At 39.1% G+C, this 16097-nt stretch overlaps 1 protein-coding gene across 1 annotated transcript in view; it reads left to right on the top strand.

The window, feature by feature from the left end:
* PPM1L (protein phosphatase, Mg2+/Mn2+ dependent 1L) overlaps positions 1-16097 on the top strand; it is a 329607-nt gene that overhangs the window by 207554 nt on the left and 105956 nt on the right. The window contains exon 2 of the mRNA XM_062212328.1: positions 10628-10802. Coding sequence (XP_062068312.1) covers positions 10628-10802 — 175 coding nt within the window. The remainder of the gene's footprint in view (positions 1-10627; positions 10803-16097) is intronic.

Below are 16097 nucleotides of genomic sequence, written 5' to 3'. Positions count from 1 at the left end.
CTCTCTAACTCTGCCTGTAAAAAAAAAAAAAAAAAGAAGAAGAAGTACCTTCCAAGTAAGAATTTGATTTGTTGAGTACAGGGGAGCTTGCTTTCTTTTGAATACCATACCTAAAACTTTATAAAACTACATATTATATACTAAATCTTTTAATTGGCAATAAAATAGATCATTTGATTAAAAAGGGAACAAAAACAAAAACAAAAACCCTCTGGCAACTATGATATGTAGAATATTAAAAATATAACATGATGAGGCATGTTTTCATAGTTAAGATATCAGAAGCCTGTTTTTAAGTCCACTAATGGTGAAAATGAGTGATAACTTGGCATTTTCAAATTTCCAGAAAAAAAGACTAAAAGTGATTTGAACAGAAGGCTGATTTATTTGTGATATTTTTCTAATGAAGGCTGTAATAGAATTTAATTCTGTATCACTTTTGCCTCCTTGCAGCCCATATGATTGGTCTGGTATGTTTCTTTCAGTTCTACAAAGTGCATCTAACACTTTCCCCTTGTGAAGAGATATTTGAGGGGTGGCGATGGTGGTGGATATTCCCTAAAATAGGAAGAGATGAATAGTTTCAGGCTTACAGTTAAATGTTCAGAAGTAAATGTATTATGCCATTTAGTTTTCCCATTACTCTACAGCTCCACTTTCCTCTTCAGCTTCTAGTTTTGCAACACTGAGTCCAGTTGGCCTGCCTTTCTCTCCATTTTCTCCCCAAGCTTTGCTCATGTGCTCGTTTGTTCTCTTCTCATGGACTTTATCCTAGGCTGGGGCTGCTTTTCCTTGTACAGAGATGACCACAGTTGGCATTGCAATCTTTTTTAAGATTTATTTATTTTAAAAGCCAAGATACAGAGAGAAGGGGAGAGAGAGAAGGGGGGAGAGAGAGAATTTTCCATCTTCTAGTTCACTTCTCAGATGGCTGCAACAGCCTGGGCTGGGCTTGGCCAAAGCCAGGAACCCAGAGGTGCTTCCGGCCTTTCCACATGGATGCAAGGGCCCAAGGAGTTGAGCCATCTTCCACTGCTTTCCCAGGTGCATTAACAGGAGTTGGATTGGATGTAGAGCAGCTAGGACTTGAACCAGTGCCAATGCCTACACTGCAGAAAGCCACCTTTGCCAGCCCTGCAATCTTTTTTTTTTTTTGAAAGTTAATGTCTTTTTTTTCTTTTCAGTTTCAAAAGTGATTGATGTTTCTTGCTACACTATTCCCTGTCTAAGCAAGGATAACTTACTTAACCTCACTGGGTCTGTTTCTTCACCTGGAAACACCTTTTAGGGTTGCCATGAGGATTAAATGAGCTGACATGTGTACAGTGTTCAGGGAAATACTATTTTCATTTAATAAGATTTGGAAAATACAAGAAACAACATAAAAGTCATTCAAACTCTTAGTATTCTTTTTTTTTTTTAAATTTGGCAGATAGAGTTATAGACAGTGAGAGAGAGACAGAGAGAAAGGTCTTCCTTCTGTTGGTTCACGCCCCACATGGCCGCTACAGCCGGAGCTGTGCCGATCCTAAGCCAGGAGCCAGGTGCTTCCTCCCAGTCTCCCATGCAGGTGCAGGGGCCCAAGTACTTGGACCATCCTCCACTGCCTTCCAGGGCCACAGCAGAGAGCTGGACTGGAAGAGGAGCAACCCAGAGCCTATATTGGATGCTGGCCCTGCAGGCAGAGGATTAGCCAAGTGAGCCACGGTGCCGGCTCCGAAACTCTTAGTATTCTTAGCTAACTAATAATACACATTAATATTGTTTATCTCTTTCTCTCTCTCTCTCTTTTTTTTTTTTTTTTTGACAGGCAGAGTGGACAGTGAGAGAGAGAGAGAGAGAGAAAGGTCTTCCTTTGCCGTTGGTTCACCCTCCAATGGCTGCTGCGGCTGGCGTGCTGCGGCCAGCACACTGTGCTGATCCGAAGGCAGGAGCCAGGTGCTTATCCTGGTCTCCCATGGGGTGCAGGACCCAAGCACTTGTGCCATCCTCCACTGCACTCCCGGGCCATAGCAGAGAGCTGGCCTGGAAGAGGGGCAACCGGGACTAGAACCCGGTGTGCCGGCGCCACAAGGCGGAGGATTAGCCTGTTGAGCCACGGTGCCAGCCCCTTTCTCTTTCTTTCTCTCTCTCTCTCCCTTCCTTCCTTCTTCCTTTCCTTTCCTTTCCTTCCTTTTTCCTTTCCTTTTCTTTCATTTTCTTTGCTTTTGTTTTGTTTTCTTTTCTTTTCTTTCTTTCACAGAGACAGAAAAGTCTTCCTTTTCTGTTGGTTCACCCCCCAAATGGCCACTACAGCTGGCGCGCTGCACCAATCCAAAGCCAGGAGCCAGGTGCTTCCTCCTGGTCTCCCATGCGGGTGCAGGGCCCAAGCACTTGGGCAGTCCTCCACTGCCTTCCTGGGCCACAGCAGAGAGCTGGACTGGAAGAGGAGCAACTGGGACAGAATCCGGGGTGCTGGCACCACAGGTGGAGGATTAGCCAAGTGAGCCGTACTGCCAGCCAATACACATTAATATTCAAAGCAGTTTTTTCCTTATGCATGTACTATATAACTACTTTGTAATCTGCTTTTTATTATGAACACATATATTTCACACATAATTTACTATTCTTTTATAGTATAGTTTTTATTTTTAAAAATATTTATTGTCGATTTGCAAGGCAGGTCACTGGTTCACTTTTCAAATAATTGAAATAGTGGGGCTGGACTGGGGCCAAAGCCAGGAGTGGGAACTCAATCAATGTCTCCCATGTACATGTCAGGAGTCCAATTACTTATGCCATCACCACTTTTTCCCTAGGGTGTGCACTAGCCTGAAGATGGCATCAGGAGCTGGAGACTGTGTTGAGCTCAGGCACTCTGACAAGGGATCTGGGCATCTTAACTGGTGTCTTAGCCACCAAATTCTCACTCCCTATTCCCAACAGACACATGATTTTTAGTAGCTACACTGTATTCCGTGGCATACATATCCTACAATTCAACCAATTCTAGATTTGCACATGAATCTTTTCTGCCTACAAAGATTATCTGATTTATTCTCCAACTGTCACAAACCAGCTTTCTGAAATTTCCCTCAGACATTTTTGCTTGTCTTGCTTGAATCTCATTCTGTTTCAGTGCATGTTAAACTCAACTTGGAGCATGCTCTTCCTCCAAGAAGACTTGAGCATTTGTTTCACTCTTTAATATGTTATAGTGGTTTCTTGTTAGTAACCCCTGTAAATCACCCGTCCAACACACACACACCATTGAACAGAGTTGATCCTTCTCTAATTGCCAGACCTCTCATATTCCTAATTTTGTCAAATTCATTTCTTATTATTTTTCCCTATGAACTCTCACTCTCTACTTTTTAGATTGTTGGCTTTCATTCATCCAGTAAGTGCCTCTTGTCTCAAAATTGATCTTGAAACTCTGCCAGACCAATCTCCTGATTATTTTTTGTGTCCTCTCTCCCATCTTAATTTCTCTCCCAGAAGCGGCTCAGCACTTAACATAGCTCATGTGCTAAATAAATTAATTTTATTTCAAGTTTCATGCCTATTTTTGTATTGCATGGTACGCTGTGTTTTTCTAGTATTTCATGTGTGTTTTGCTTGCATCTTGAAATCGCAGGTTCCTTTATGATGGGAGACTTATTCTCCCAAAAGCATCAAGTCTAATGTGCTTTACTCAGCAGACAGTCACTAAATTAGAGTTGGCTGGCTGACAGGTTTTCTCTTTAAGATGTGGTGTGAAGCATTTAGCAGCTCTTGAAATACACTTTTGCACCTGATGCCAAATTCTTTAATAAGTTTCAGTTGTTTCTTAACATACTGCTATAATTAGGAAATAGGCTTTTAGTCTAATGACTAGTATCAGCATCCTACCTACTAAGTTCCCAGAATTTAGATTCATAATCATTCTACTTCTATTCATTTGTCTTTTTTTTTTTTTTAAATAGGGTCTATGCTTGCACTTTGCTGTCTTTCAGACAGAAGCTGGTATGGGTAACAAATGCATGCAAACTCTGTCAGAAGGTGCATTGGGCACCTCATGTGCCCTGATGCATAAGCTCTAGTTCATCTTTTTTTTACTCCAGCTGTTGCAGAAGTCCCAGGTTCTCAGGTCTAACTGGAGGAAACCTGTGAGCTTTCTACCACTTTCTGCCCAGAGGCTTCGCCACAGGATATGTTTGGGAACTTGATCACAAGTTCAGCTAAGTGTGGACTTGAACATCTAGGGAGTGAACTCCCCATAAGGCAACCTTTAACTCAGGTGTGTAGCTCCCAGTGATATTTCTGCATGCCTCCTCCAAGGGCCCCTAGCAGAATCAAGCCCATTGCCAAATGAAGAAATAAAGACAAAAATGGAGAATTTCAAAAGATTATGAATTGGGGGCATTAAATAAAGTATGTAGCTTTATGCATAAAGTAAATTTCCCATTTTGGCATATGAATGATGATTTGAGTTTGAGCTGTTTGCTTTTCTAAAGTAACGGCATCAGTGATTAAAATTAAAGACAGCTATGGTTCCATTTGTCAGTAAACAATCTGACTCTTATTTCCTATCTGGAATCATGAAAGAAAGTTATGTTTGCAGGCAACAAACCAACTGTGAAAAATCTTTCTCCAAAGACTATCTCAAAGTACCTGATTCTTGCCTCCTGTTAAGGTGTTAAGCTTCTGTGGTACAAAGCACTAAACCAGATCCTGGGGGAAACACAATGAGTGATGTGTAAGATCCACTCCTTGTTTCCACCACACTGAGGAGCTAAAATACCTACCTACACACATAACTGAAAGACCGTTGGGTGCTCTTAGGTGTTCATATAAATTAGTTGACGCTAACAGAATATACAGCACATGATTGGCCACAATCGATTTGTCTACCATGACTCAAGAGTCTTGAAGATACAGAATGATAAAATCATAAATTCTTTGGGAAAGTATTAAGTACAAATGCCCAAGACTGGTAATGGTAATAATAATGTTATTGTTTTAGAAATGCTTAGGTTATGAGAGCATGCAGTTTTTGATTTCACCTCTTAGTAGCATTTATCACAGATTAAAGAATAGGTAAATAACCCCATAACTTTATTGTGTTTTTACTTCATTTTTAGAATCTCAGTGGAATTTTTAGGTTTAAAATGTTCATTGTATTATCTATTACTTGTGGAGTGATTCCAATTTCAGTGATGTCTTTTTGAACATAAGCTGATGCTTGAACATAAGGCTTCATTGCCATTTGAGCACATTTAGAAAGTCACCTCAGTAAAAAGGTGATTTCTTTAAAATATCTTAACAGACTTTAATATTTTGCCTAGGGTTATTTCTTTCCTTTCCTCTTCAGGATATTTCCCAATAAAAAGAATGCTATATATGTTATGTTTCACGAATGAATGTCAAAATATGACTCTAGTATAGTCAAAGATAGAGGCTTTGTTCAAAGACCTATTGTCATGATTTTAATTAAAAAAGTAAATTTCATTTTAGGCACAATCAGTATGTACAATTGGAAGGAAATATGCAGTGCACTTTCAATTACATAGAGTGTATCAATATTTGTAAAATGTGAATTATAGAACTATTTCCTCTACCTCATGGGTATTTCAGCATTGCGGGGGGAGAACTATAGACAGATATTATACTGAATAGTAAGGTAACTGATGTTACACTGAATAAGCAAGATGAGTTTAGAAATGGTTATTCTATAGTACGTCTCTTTGTTTTCCAGAGTCAAGAGAAAATTGTTATTAAACTCTGGAGTTAAATATGTTGTGTTAATGTGCTAGGTCTATTTGCATTTTATGGAATAATTTTATTTGTTCTGCATGCTGGCCAGTGAAGAAATTGAACAATGTTTGGTGATCCTTTAAAGTTGTGATTTCATCAGCAACTCACTTAAATATAAATCTGGAAATACAAAGTGTTGTGTACTATTCTCAGCTACTTTAAGGACTGAAATGTAACTCTACCCTCCCCCCTACTTCCCAGTGAACTTTTCCTAAGAAGTCAGTTGTCATTGTTTCAGCAAGTTTTTTCCTTAAATTTTGCTAATGTTTAAAGATAAAGCTATGCACTCTGGCCTCAGAATTAGCCCTTAAGGCATTCAGATCTGGCTGAAGAGCCCAAAGAGTATTTTAGGCCTGGAAAGCCAAGACACTCTGGGGAAAAAAAACAAACAAACAAACAAACAAACAAAAAACAAAACTAAATGAAAGATTTCTGCTAGTGAGATCCCAGTGGAAAGAACAGATCATCAAGGAAGGAGGTACCTTTCTCTGAAGGGAGGAGAGAACTTCCACTTTGACTATGACCCTAGCAGAATAAGATCAAAGTCAGCGAACCCTAAAGGCTTCCATAGCCTTGGCAACTCATGATAAGAGCCTAGGGTGAATACTGACGCCATAAACAAGAGTGTTAATTTGCTAAGTCAACAACAGGAGTCACTGTGCACTTATTCCTCATGTAGGATCTCTGTCCTTAATGTGTTGTACAATGTAAATTAACGCTATAACTAGTACTGAAACAGTATTTTACACTTTGTGTTTCGGTGTGGGTGCAAACTGTTGAAATCTTTACTTAATTTATACTAAATTGATCTTCTGTATATAAAGATAAATCGAAAATGAATTGTGATGCAAATGGAATGGGAAAGGGAGCGGGAGATGGGAGGGTTGCGGGTGGGAGGGAAGTTATTGGGGGGAAAAAGCCATTGTAACCCATAAACTGTACTTTGGAAATTTATATTTATTAAATAAAAGTTAAAAAAATAAAGATAAAGCTATGAAGGTTACAAAGAAACATTCAGAAGATAATTTTTAAAAATTGCCATACTAAGAACAATGGAAAAATACAGAAAATATGGAAAGTAAAAAGTATCTTTTGCAACTGGAATATATCCTTACATATCTTCTCGCATGCAAAATAGTACTTCAAAAATAGTGCCAAGTGCACATTATGTTTTAATTCTATTTTTCATGAATTTTTAAGCATCATCATATGTGATACTAAACCTTAACAATACCTCATGATGTTCCTTCTGGCATGTGTGTGTATACATTAAATCCTCTCTTGTATTTTCCAAAGATATTACGCCATGTGGTTATCATTTCTTGGTGACAGCTCATAACATGCATTCTCTTTGCATTTTCTGTTGTCATTAACTATAGGCATTTTGGTGTGCAATAGAGCCCTTGAAATTTGTTTCTCCTATCTAATTGTAATTATGCATCCTTTGACCCACATCTCTCTATCCCAGCCTTGTCGCTAACCACCCCAGCCTCTGGTAACCACCTCCAACCAAGGTCTCTAGATTTATGAGTTCATTTTTTTTAGGTTCTACAGATGAGTAAGATTATATAGTATTTGTTAGTGCCTGGCTTATTTCACTTAATATAATGTCCACCAGGTCCAGTTATGTTGTCAACAAATGGCAAGATTACATTCTTTTTTTTTATTAAAAACTTTTATTTAATGAATATAAATTTCCAAAGTACAGCTTGTGAAATACATTGGCTTCCCCCCTCCCTTAACTTCCCTCCCACCCGCAACCCTCCCCTTTCCCGCTCCCTCTCCCCTTCCATTCACATCAAGATTCATTTTCAATTCTCTTTATATACAGAAGATCAGTTCAGTTTATATTAAGTAAAGATTTCAACAGTTTGCCCCCATATAGCAACACAAAGTAAAAAAATACTGTTGGAATACTAGTTATAGCATTAAATAACGATGTACAGCACATTAAAGACAGAGACCCTACATGATATTTTTTAAAAATTAATTTTCTATGCCATTTCCAATTTAACACCAGGTTGTTTTTTTTCATTTCCAATTATCTTTATATACAGAAGATCGATTCTGCATATACTTAGTAAAGATTTCATCAGTTTGCACCCACACAGAAACACAAAGTGGAAAATACTGTTTCAGTACTAGTTATAGCATTACTTCACATTAGACAACACATTAAGGACAGATCCCACATGAGATGTAAGTACACAGTGACTCCTGTTGTTGACTTAACAATTTGACACTCTTGTTTATGGCGTCAGTAATCTCCCTAGGCTCTAGTCATGAGTTGCCAAGGCTATGGAAGCCTTTAGGGTTCGCCGACTTTGATCTTATTCTGATAGGGTCATAGTCAAAGTGGAAGTTCTCTCCTCCCTTCAGAGAAAGGTACCTCCATCTTTGATGGCCCCGTTCTTCCCACTGGGATCTCACTCGCAGAGATCTTTCATTTAGGTCTTCATTCCGTTGTTTGTATATATCATTTTTCCTTTATTCATTCATTCTTTGGACATTTAGGTTGATTTCATATCTTAACTGTTGTGAATAGTACTACAATAAGCATGGAAGCACAGATTTCTCTTCAGCATACTGATTTCATTTCCCTTGAATATATACCTCCAGCAGGAGTGCTAGATTATGTAGTAGTTGCATTTTTAATGTTTTTGAGGAACTTCCATACTGTTTTCCATAATGACTGTATTAATTTACCTTCCCACCAGCAGTGTACAGGAGTTCTCCTTTCTACATATCCTTGCCAGCACTTAACTTCTGTCTTTGAGAATAGCCATTCTAATCAGGGAGAGGTAATATCTTATTAAATTTTTGACTTGTAGTTCCATGATGATTAATTATGTTGAGCAGTTTGTCATGTTGGCCAAATGTTTTCTGTTGAGAGTTGTCTGTACAGGTCTTTTGTCCATTTTAAAATCAGAGTTCTTGTTTTGTTTTGTTTTGAATTTCTTTGCTGTTGAGTTGTTTGAGTTCCTAATGTATTCTTGTTTTTAACCTCTTGTCAGCTGTAGAAATTGAAAATATTTTCACTCATTCTGTAGGTGGTCTGTTTACTATGTTGATTGTTTCTTTTGCTGTGCATGAGATTTTTAGTTCGATGCAGGCACATTTGTCTATTTTTGCTTTTGTTGCTTATGCTTTTAAGGTGTTAATGTGGGTAATGAATATTGATTTTTTTAAAATCCAGGTTATTGTCTTCCACAGAGATAGAAATATTAAGTGGATGCTGGTATCATGTGCAAATAGAAACAGAGTTTACTTGGTAGTGAGGGAATAAATGTGTATTCACATGGGAGTGTGGGCCACTCCACACAGAGAAATACCTAACATGAGTGGGTCAAAGAATTGCCTGTAAATGAGAAAAAAGCAAACCTGAAAACAGTACCTATAACTGGGAAGGTGTATCTGAGAGTGTTCCATGGTAGAAAGAGCAAAAATGGGAGAAATACCTCCAAGCAATATCTCCAACCAAGGTCCACTTCTTTTTATAAGGAAGAGGGTGGTACCCCAATTGGATGTGCAAATGGGTGGGGTCTTAACATGCACCGTTTTCCTGGAAGCAGCATGTGCATCTTGGGAAGGTGCATGAATCAAATTGACAGGTAAAGAGATAGTGTTACATTGCAGGAGTATGAAGATTCCAGCTCACCTGAACATATTTCCTGCCTCTTTACCAAATATCAGTGTTAGCCAAAAAGTCATTGCCAGAGCAGGGTCTTGAAACATTTTTCTTTTGTTTTCCTCTAGTAATTTCATGGTTTTAGGTCTTACATGCATTTAAGTCTCTAGTCCATTTTGAGTTGTCTTTGCATATATATTGAGAGATTAGGGTCTTATTTCATTTTTCTGTATATGGATATTCAGTTTTCCCAACACCATTTATTGATGAGACCATGTATTAATAATAATATTAATAATAAATAATATTCTCAAGAGATTAAAATTTCAGAATTCTCGATTCATAGTGCTACTCTATCACTTAACTTCACCCAAAAAATTTGTTTTAACTATTATTATATTCTCAAGAGGGAGAAAGAAGAGTATACCTCTACCCTAGCCCACTAGAGGAACATTTTAGGACCTTTAGAAAGGCCTTTTTCAAAACACAAGTCTTCCTTTCTATGCCCACATGGAATGTGTTTGCCTGATTGAAAATCACTGCATGTAATTTCAGATATTACTAGTGGGAGTGTGTATTCTACAGATAGTGTCCAAGTAAAACAAAACACGCAAAACCAAGTTAAGAATAATATGTTTAGAGACTAAGACACTAAAATGGTGAAAAGTGCTTTTTTTTAAGGTTATGCTAAAAGTTAGTATCATTATTTCTTCACCCATTATTTCAAGATAGGCCCTAGAAGAGGGCTCTCCTTTCTAATCTACAGGAGTTCCTATGTATGCATTAATGAGTGGAGAACAGCAAAGCAAACTAAGGATGTGGATTCTGTAGTATGAGTGGGCTCAGGCTGAGATGAGTGTTGTGACTATCTTCTGGATTCTAAATAAGGGCAGATCAAATTTGTATCCCACAAAATGGCTATCATAAGGCCTTAGGAGGTCAGTGGAATAGTTGAAACCAAGTCTGTGAATATCAAACCAAATGCATTATCTTTTATACATTTAAACTCAGTAGAAAACTCTTAGACATGCATGATTCTGTTTGTTTGACAGAATCTGACATGTCTGGATGTAGTGGAGTCTAAAAGTCATAATGATAAGGACAGGCTTGTCTGGAGAGTTGGTTCCACTATGCTTTGAGTTCTTGCTACAGCACCTGAGGGTAAGTGAGAGGCCTGAGCTGAGTAGGACTAATGGGGCTCTCTGACTGTTTTATCTGCAGACTGCAGCTGAATATGTAAAATCTCGACTCCCAGAGGCCCTTAAACAGCATCTTCAGGACTATGAGAAAGACAAAGAAAACAGTGTGCTGTCTTACCAGACCATCCTTGAGCAGCAGATTCTCTCGATTGACCGGGAAATGCTAGAAAAACTGACTATATCCTATGATGAAGCAGGTATGTTTGCTTTAATACATACATACGTGATTTTTCCCCTGTAAAATACCTTTTATAGACCTTGGTTAAATTTAAACCTTTTCTGAGGTAGAATATTAAGGGCAAACTGGATTCAAAATTATGTATCATGGATTAATAATAAGTTTCTTCTTTGCAGGTTTAGTATCAAAACTTTGTCAAGAGAATCCTAAAATATGGCTCTTAAATATCAGATCTCTTTTAATTTTTGTCCTATTATTTAAATGGATTTTTCCCTGGCCTTTTATCCACTGTGTACTCTTGATGTCATCTTTTAAATTATAACTTCAATTTGGAGTAGCCACTGAAACCTTCCACATCTGATAATCCAAGAACTGTTATTTGGTTCAAGTATTTTTTTTTTTTTATTTGAGATAGTTCTAAAGAGGTACTATTTTTCTTTTGTCTTGAAGTTTTAAGCTTAACCAGGCTTTCTTTTCCTTAGTATGTCAGATAAAACCTAGTCCTTAAAACCACACCACAAACGTTGGTTGCCAGCATCCCATCTAAGGGAGTTTTAAGTCGTGGACAGACTTCCTTGTAACACAATTTTTGTCTATTAATGTAATCTCCCAGCTAAAACCAATTTTAATGAAACTGGTTCAGGATTGCTTAAAATTATTAAAATCTTTAGTAAAATTAAACTTACACAGCAGGAATACCCTGATTAAATTTGCCGCACCACTTCTTCCACTGAGGGGAGGTGGGTAGGTTTCTAATGGTCAAATGTTGGTATTATTAATCCCTATTTTTAAAAAAGATTTATTTATTTGAAAGGCGTATGACAGGAAGAGAGGGAAAGACTTGGGGATGGGGGAGAGAGAATCTTCCTTCTGTTGGTTCACAACAGCCAGCTCTGGGCTAAGAACTTACTCCTGGTCTCCCTCATGGGTAGCAGAGGATCACACATGGTCCATCATCTGCTGCTTCCCTGTACTTAATCCCTATTTTAATTTCAGAAACTTCTGATTTAATTTCCACAAGGTTATTTTTAGCATGCATCTGATTTTCTTCATCATATGGTAAGCGATCTCAACGCTGAAATTAAAAACATTTGATGTTGGCCGGCGCCGTGGCTCAACAGGCTAATCCTCTGCCTTGCAGCACCGGCACACCGGGTTCTAGTCCCAGTCGGGGCACCGGATTCTATCCCGGTTGCCCCTCTTCCAGGCCAGCTCTCTGCTGTGGCCCGGGAGTGCAGTGGAGGATGGCCCAAGTGCTTGGGCCCTGCACCCACATGGGAGACCAGGAGAAGCACCTGGCTCCTGGCTTCGATCAGCATGATGCGCCGGCTGCAGCGGCCATTGGAGGGTGAACCAACGGCAAAAAGGAAGACCTTTCTCTCTGTCTTTCTCTCTCTCTCTCTCACTATCCACTCTGCCTGTCAAAAAAGAAAAAAAAAATTTTGATGTTAAGCTTGGATAACATTTATATGTGTGTGTGTGTGTATGTATGGATAGCATAAGTTATGTGTATATGTGTAGTTATTCTGCTGCCCTGTTTTACATGTCCACCCTTTATATTCCTTTCCTAGCCTGGCTCCAGTACATATCTACTGACTCTGATTTTTTTCTTTGCTTTGTTGATTTTCCAGGCACAGTGGCTCTCTTTTACCTGCTAGGTGGTTGATTATTTGGTATCTATATTTGTCTTGCTTTTTTTTTTTTTTTTACATTTATTTACTTGAAAGAGCATCAGAGAAAGAGGGAAGGAGGGACAGAGGAAGGAAGAGAGGGAGAGAGAGACAGAGGGAGAGCAGAGGGAGAGAGAGAGAGACAGAGTGGGGGGGGGAGAGAGAGAGAGAGAGAGAGAAAGAGAGATATCCTCCAACTGCTGGTTTACTCCCCAAATGCTCACAGCAACTGAAAGTGGGCCAGGCTGAAGTCAGAAGCCTAGGATTCCATCTTGGTCTCCCATGTGGGTGACAGGGGCCCAAACACCTAGACCATCTTCTGCTGCCTTCCCTGGTGCATTAGCAGAGAGCTGGATCAGAAGTGGAGCAGCTGGGACTTGAACCAGTACTTTGATAGGCGGTGCTGGCATTGCACGAAGCTGCTTAACCCACTGTGCAACAACACCAGCCCCTGTACTGCTTTTAATATTTTCTTTGGAATTCCTGTTCATCTGCTCTCTCATCCTAATGGAGATCATAAAACTCCTATATTCTACTCACTTCTTGCCACTCCATGCCCATTTTAAGGTAAGGAAACTGAGGCCCATAGACTTGCCTGAAATAACACAGTTGGTTAGTTGAAAGCCAGAAACCCCAACCTCCTAATTAGTAACCAAGCTGTGCTTTCACCAACTAATGCAGATTCTCACTTGTTCAATAAGTGTTCGTTGAATGCACAGCAGTACACTAGGCAATTAGAGGAAAATGGGAAGAGCATTGAAAAGATAAAGAGGAATGTGAGGTGGTAGAAGACATCCATCTTGCTGAAAGTGTAGCTAGGGAGCTAAGACATGCATGTATGCACTGGAGAAAGATGCCCAAAGAATTTGGGACTGTGTACTATGGTCAAGCTAATAGAGTTAAACTGAGATGTGAAGTCAAGGAGTAGTGAAAGCAGCTCATGTTTTCCTTGGACTTTCTTGGGGAAGGATGTTGTTTTAAACTTTTTGAAGGACAAATCAGAAATGTGGACTTGTGGAGAAAAGAGGGATACAATCCAGTGCATGAAGTGGGCACAACCAGGTACTAAGGTGGGAGTGAACATCAGCCACAATCTCCCTCTGCAAGTGGAATCATTTTCTACCCTGCTGTACTGTTGTTGAGCAACTACTGATCTGTAAGGCTCGCTTGTAAATCACCTTTTTTTTTTTAAAGGCTTATTTATTTATTTGAAAGGCAGTTACAGAGAAGCATTGACAGAGAGAGAGAGGTCTTCCATCTGCTGGTTCACTCCCCAGATGTCCGCAATGGTTGGAGCTGGGCCGATCCAAAGCAGGAGCCAGGAGCTTCTTACGGGTCTCCCACGTGGGATGCAGGGGCCCAAAGACTTGGGCCATCTTCTACTGCTTTCCCAGGTCACAGCAGGGAGCTGGATTGGAAGAGGAGCAGCCAGGACTCAAACCGGTGCCCACATGGGATGCCAGCACTGCTGGTGGCAGCTTTACCTGCTTCACCACAGCGCCAGCCCCCTATACATCACTTTTAAGGGCAAATACTTTGGCACAGAATTGATCTAACAATACACTCTGCAGTGTGAAACACAGGATCGAGAGTTTCAGGATCTGAGTTTCAGGCTTTCCCTCTAGCTTTAGCAAATTAACCATTTGAACATTTGCTTCTTCATCTGTAAACTTGGAGTAATAACTCACAGGGTTATTATAATAATAAAATATATTGTCTTTAGAGAAATTCTTAGAAATCATATTGCAGAGGCCAATGTTGTAGCGCAGCAGGTAAAACTGCTGCTTCTTCACTGGCTTCCATATCAGAGAGCTGGATCAAGTCCCAGCTGCTCTGCTACCCATTGAGCTCCTGGCTTCAACATGGCCCAGTCCCAAGCCATTGCAGCCATTTGGTGAGTGAACCAGCAGATGGAAGATAGATCTATCTCTCTTTCTGTGTGTGTGTGTGTGTCCCTCTCTCTCTGTCACACTACCTTTCAAATAAATAAAATCTTTTAAAATATGTCTTGCAAGTGCTAATTAATGCCTCCAATGCCAAATGAGAACATAGTTGGATTTTTTCTCTCTCTCAAATCAGTTTAAAGTACTCTTAGAGTCTTTTTCATGACACATAGTGTTTGGAAAGGCAGAGGACAACTCAAAAGGATGATCTTCAGATCTCTAAGGAGTCAAGCTACTCTGTTAAATCACCCACTGTGAACTCAGTTTGCCTTTGCTCATCCCTGCATGAGGGGACACAGGTGGTGGATTTGTTGGGGGCTGCGTGAACGTACTTCATGTTGTAAAATCAAAAGGTCACTGCCTCATTCTCCATAACCTAGATATTAAGTGATTTCAATCAAAGACTGGGGAGAAAATAAAAAAGATGTTGCTATTTAACAGAAAATATCTCATGATAATACACAGGAATGAGGCTAGGACATTGGTAATAGCACCTTCTGATATAAACATCCTATATTAAGACACCCTTTCGCTTCAATGCTTGGCTTCTTTCCATGTTAGCCCAGTTTCGCCTTTCTCACATTTTTAATTCAGCTCTTCATTTTAGGAAGCAGTTAATTGTTAGTTAGACGATATCCTGGTCTCCAGAGAGGTTAATTTGTCCTTAATGCTCATCCACTGATAAATCATCCTGAGTGGCTTAATGACAGTTACCACCATCTGTGGCTTCTAAAACTTCTAAAAACCAATTAATGAAAAAAATCCTTATACACTTATCTAAAAGCATTAGCTCAGAACACTTTCTCCCTCACTTTTGTTCCTGCTGTTTACCCTCTCTCTACATGAGTATTCGTGCAAAATGGTCATGTAAAATGGTCAGCAGAATGTGTACCATGAAAGACTGTGCATGCATTCAGAATTTTTTTGCATGAAAACTTCCTTTTTCTTTTCTTGTTTTTAGAATGGCTTTTATTAAAATTTATCTCAATTCCATTTTTCCATGAACCTTTTGAAGCCTTCTCATATAACTGAACACTTTGCCCATCCACAATGTAACTATCCAATAACCCCAAATTCAGCAAAGAAATGAGAATAAGTAAAATCCACATATATACCACCAAAACATGTCACAGAATTTGTGGATTTGTGGGCAAGTTCATAAAATATGGACTTTAGATTCTAACCTAGAACCCATATAATTTTATCTTATATAGTTCACATTAGTTAGGTTTTATTTTGCAATATGATTTTATTTTCAAAAGTTCTTTTTTTGACTTTAGGCATTTCACATTAGTTGTAGTCATATACATAAAGATGTAGAACAGTCTTATAAGAGAATAATGATCTTCCCATTGTAAGCATTTTGATATATTTCCATCATGGCAAGCATTTTCTAAGTGTGGTTGAGGGGCAGGCATTTAACTTAGTGGTTAGGATGCCCACATTCATATTTGATTACTTTACTTTGATACCAGTCTGGGTCCTGATTCCTGCTTCCAACTAATGTGGACTCTGGGAGGCAGCAGTAATGGCTCAAGTAATTGGGGCCCTGCTATCTGTGTGGGAGACATGGATTAATTTTCCCACCTCCTGGCTTCAGCCTCAAGAGACGAGATTTTCTTTGTGAGTCTTTCAAAGAATTAAAGTAAAAATTTTAAAATGTGGTTTATGTTTTGTAGTCTTATACCCTGCTTTTTACTT

This window comes from Lepus europaeus, chromosome 2 (assembly GCF_033115175.1).
Source record: "Lepus europaeus isolate LE1 chromosome 2, mLepTim1.pri, whole genome shotgun sequence".
Taxonomy (NCBI): Eukaryota; Metazoa; Chordata; class Mammalia; order Lagomorpha; family Leporidae; genus Lepus; species Lepus europaeus.
This window is presented reverse-complemented; position numbering and strand designations above follow the sequence as displayed.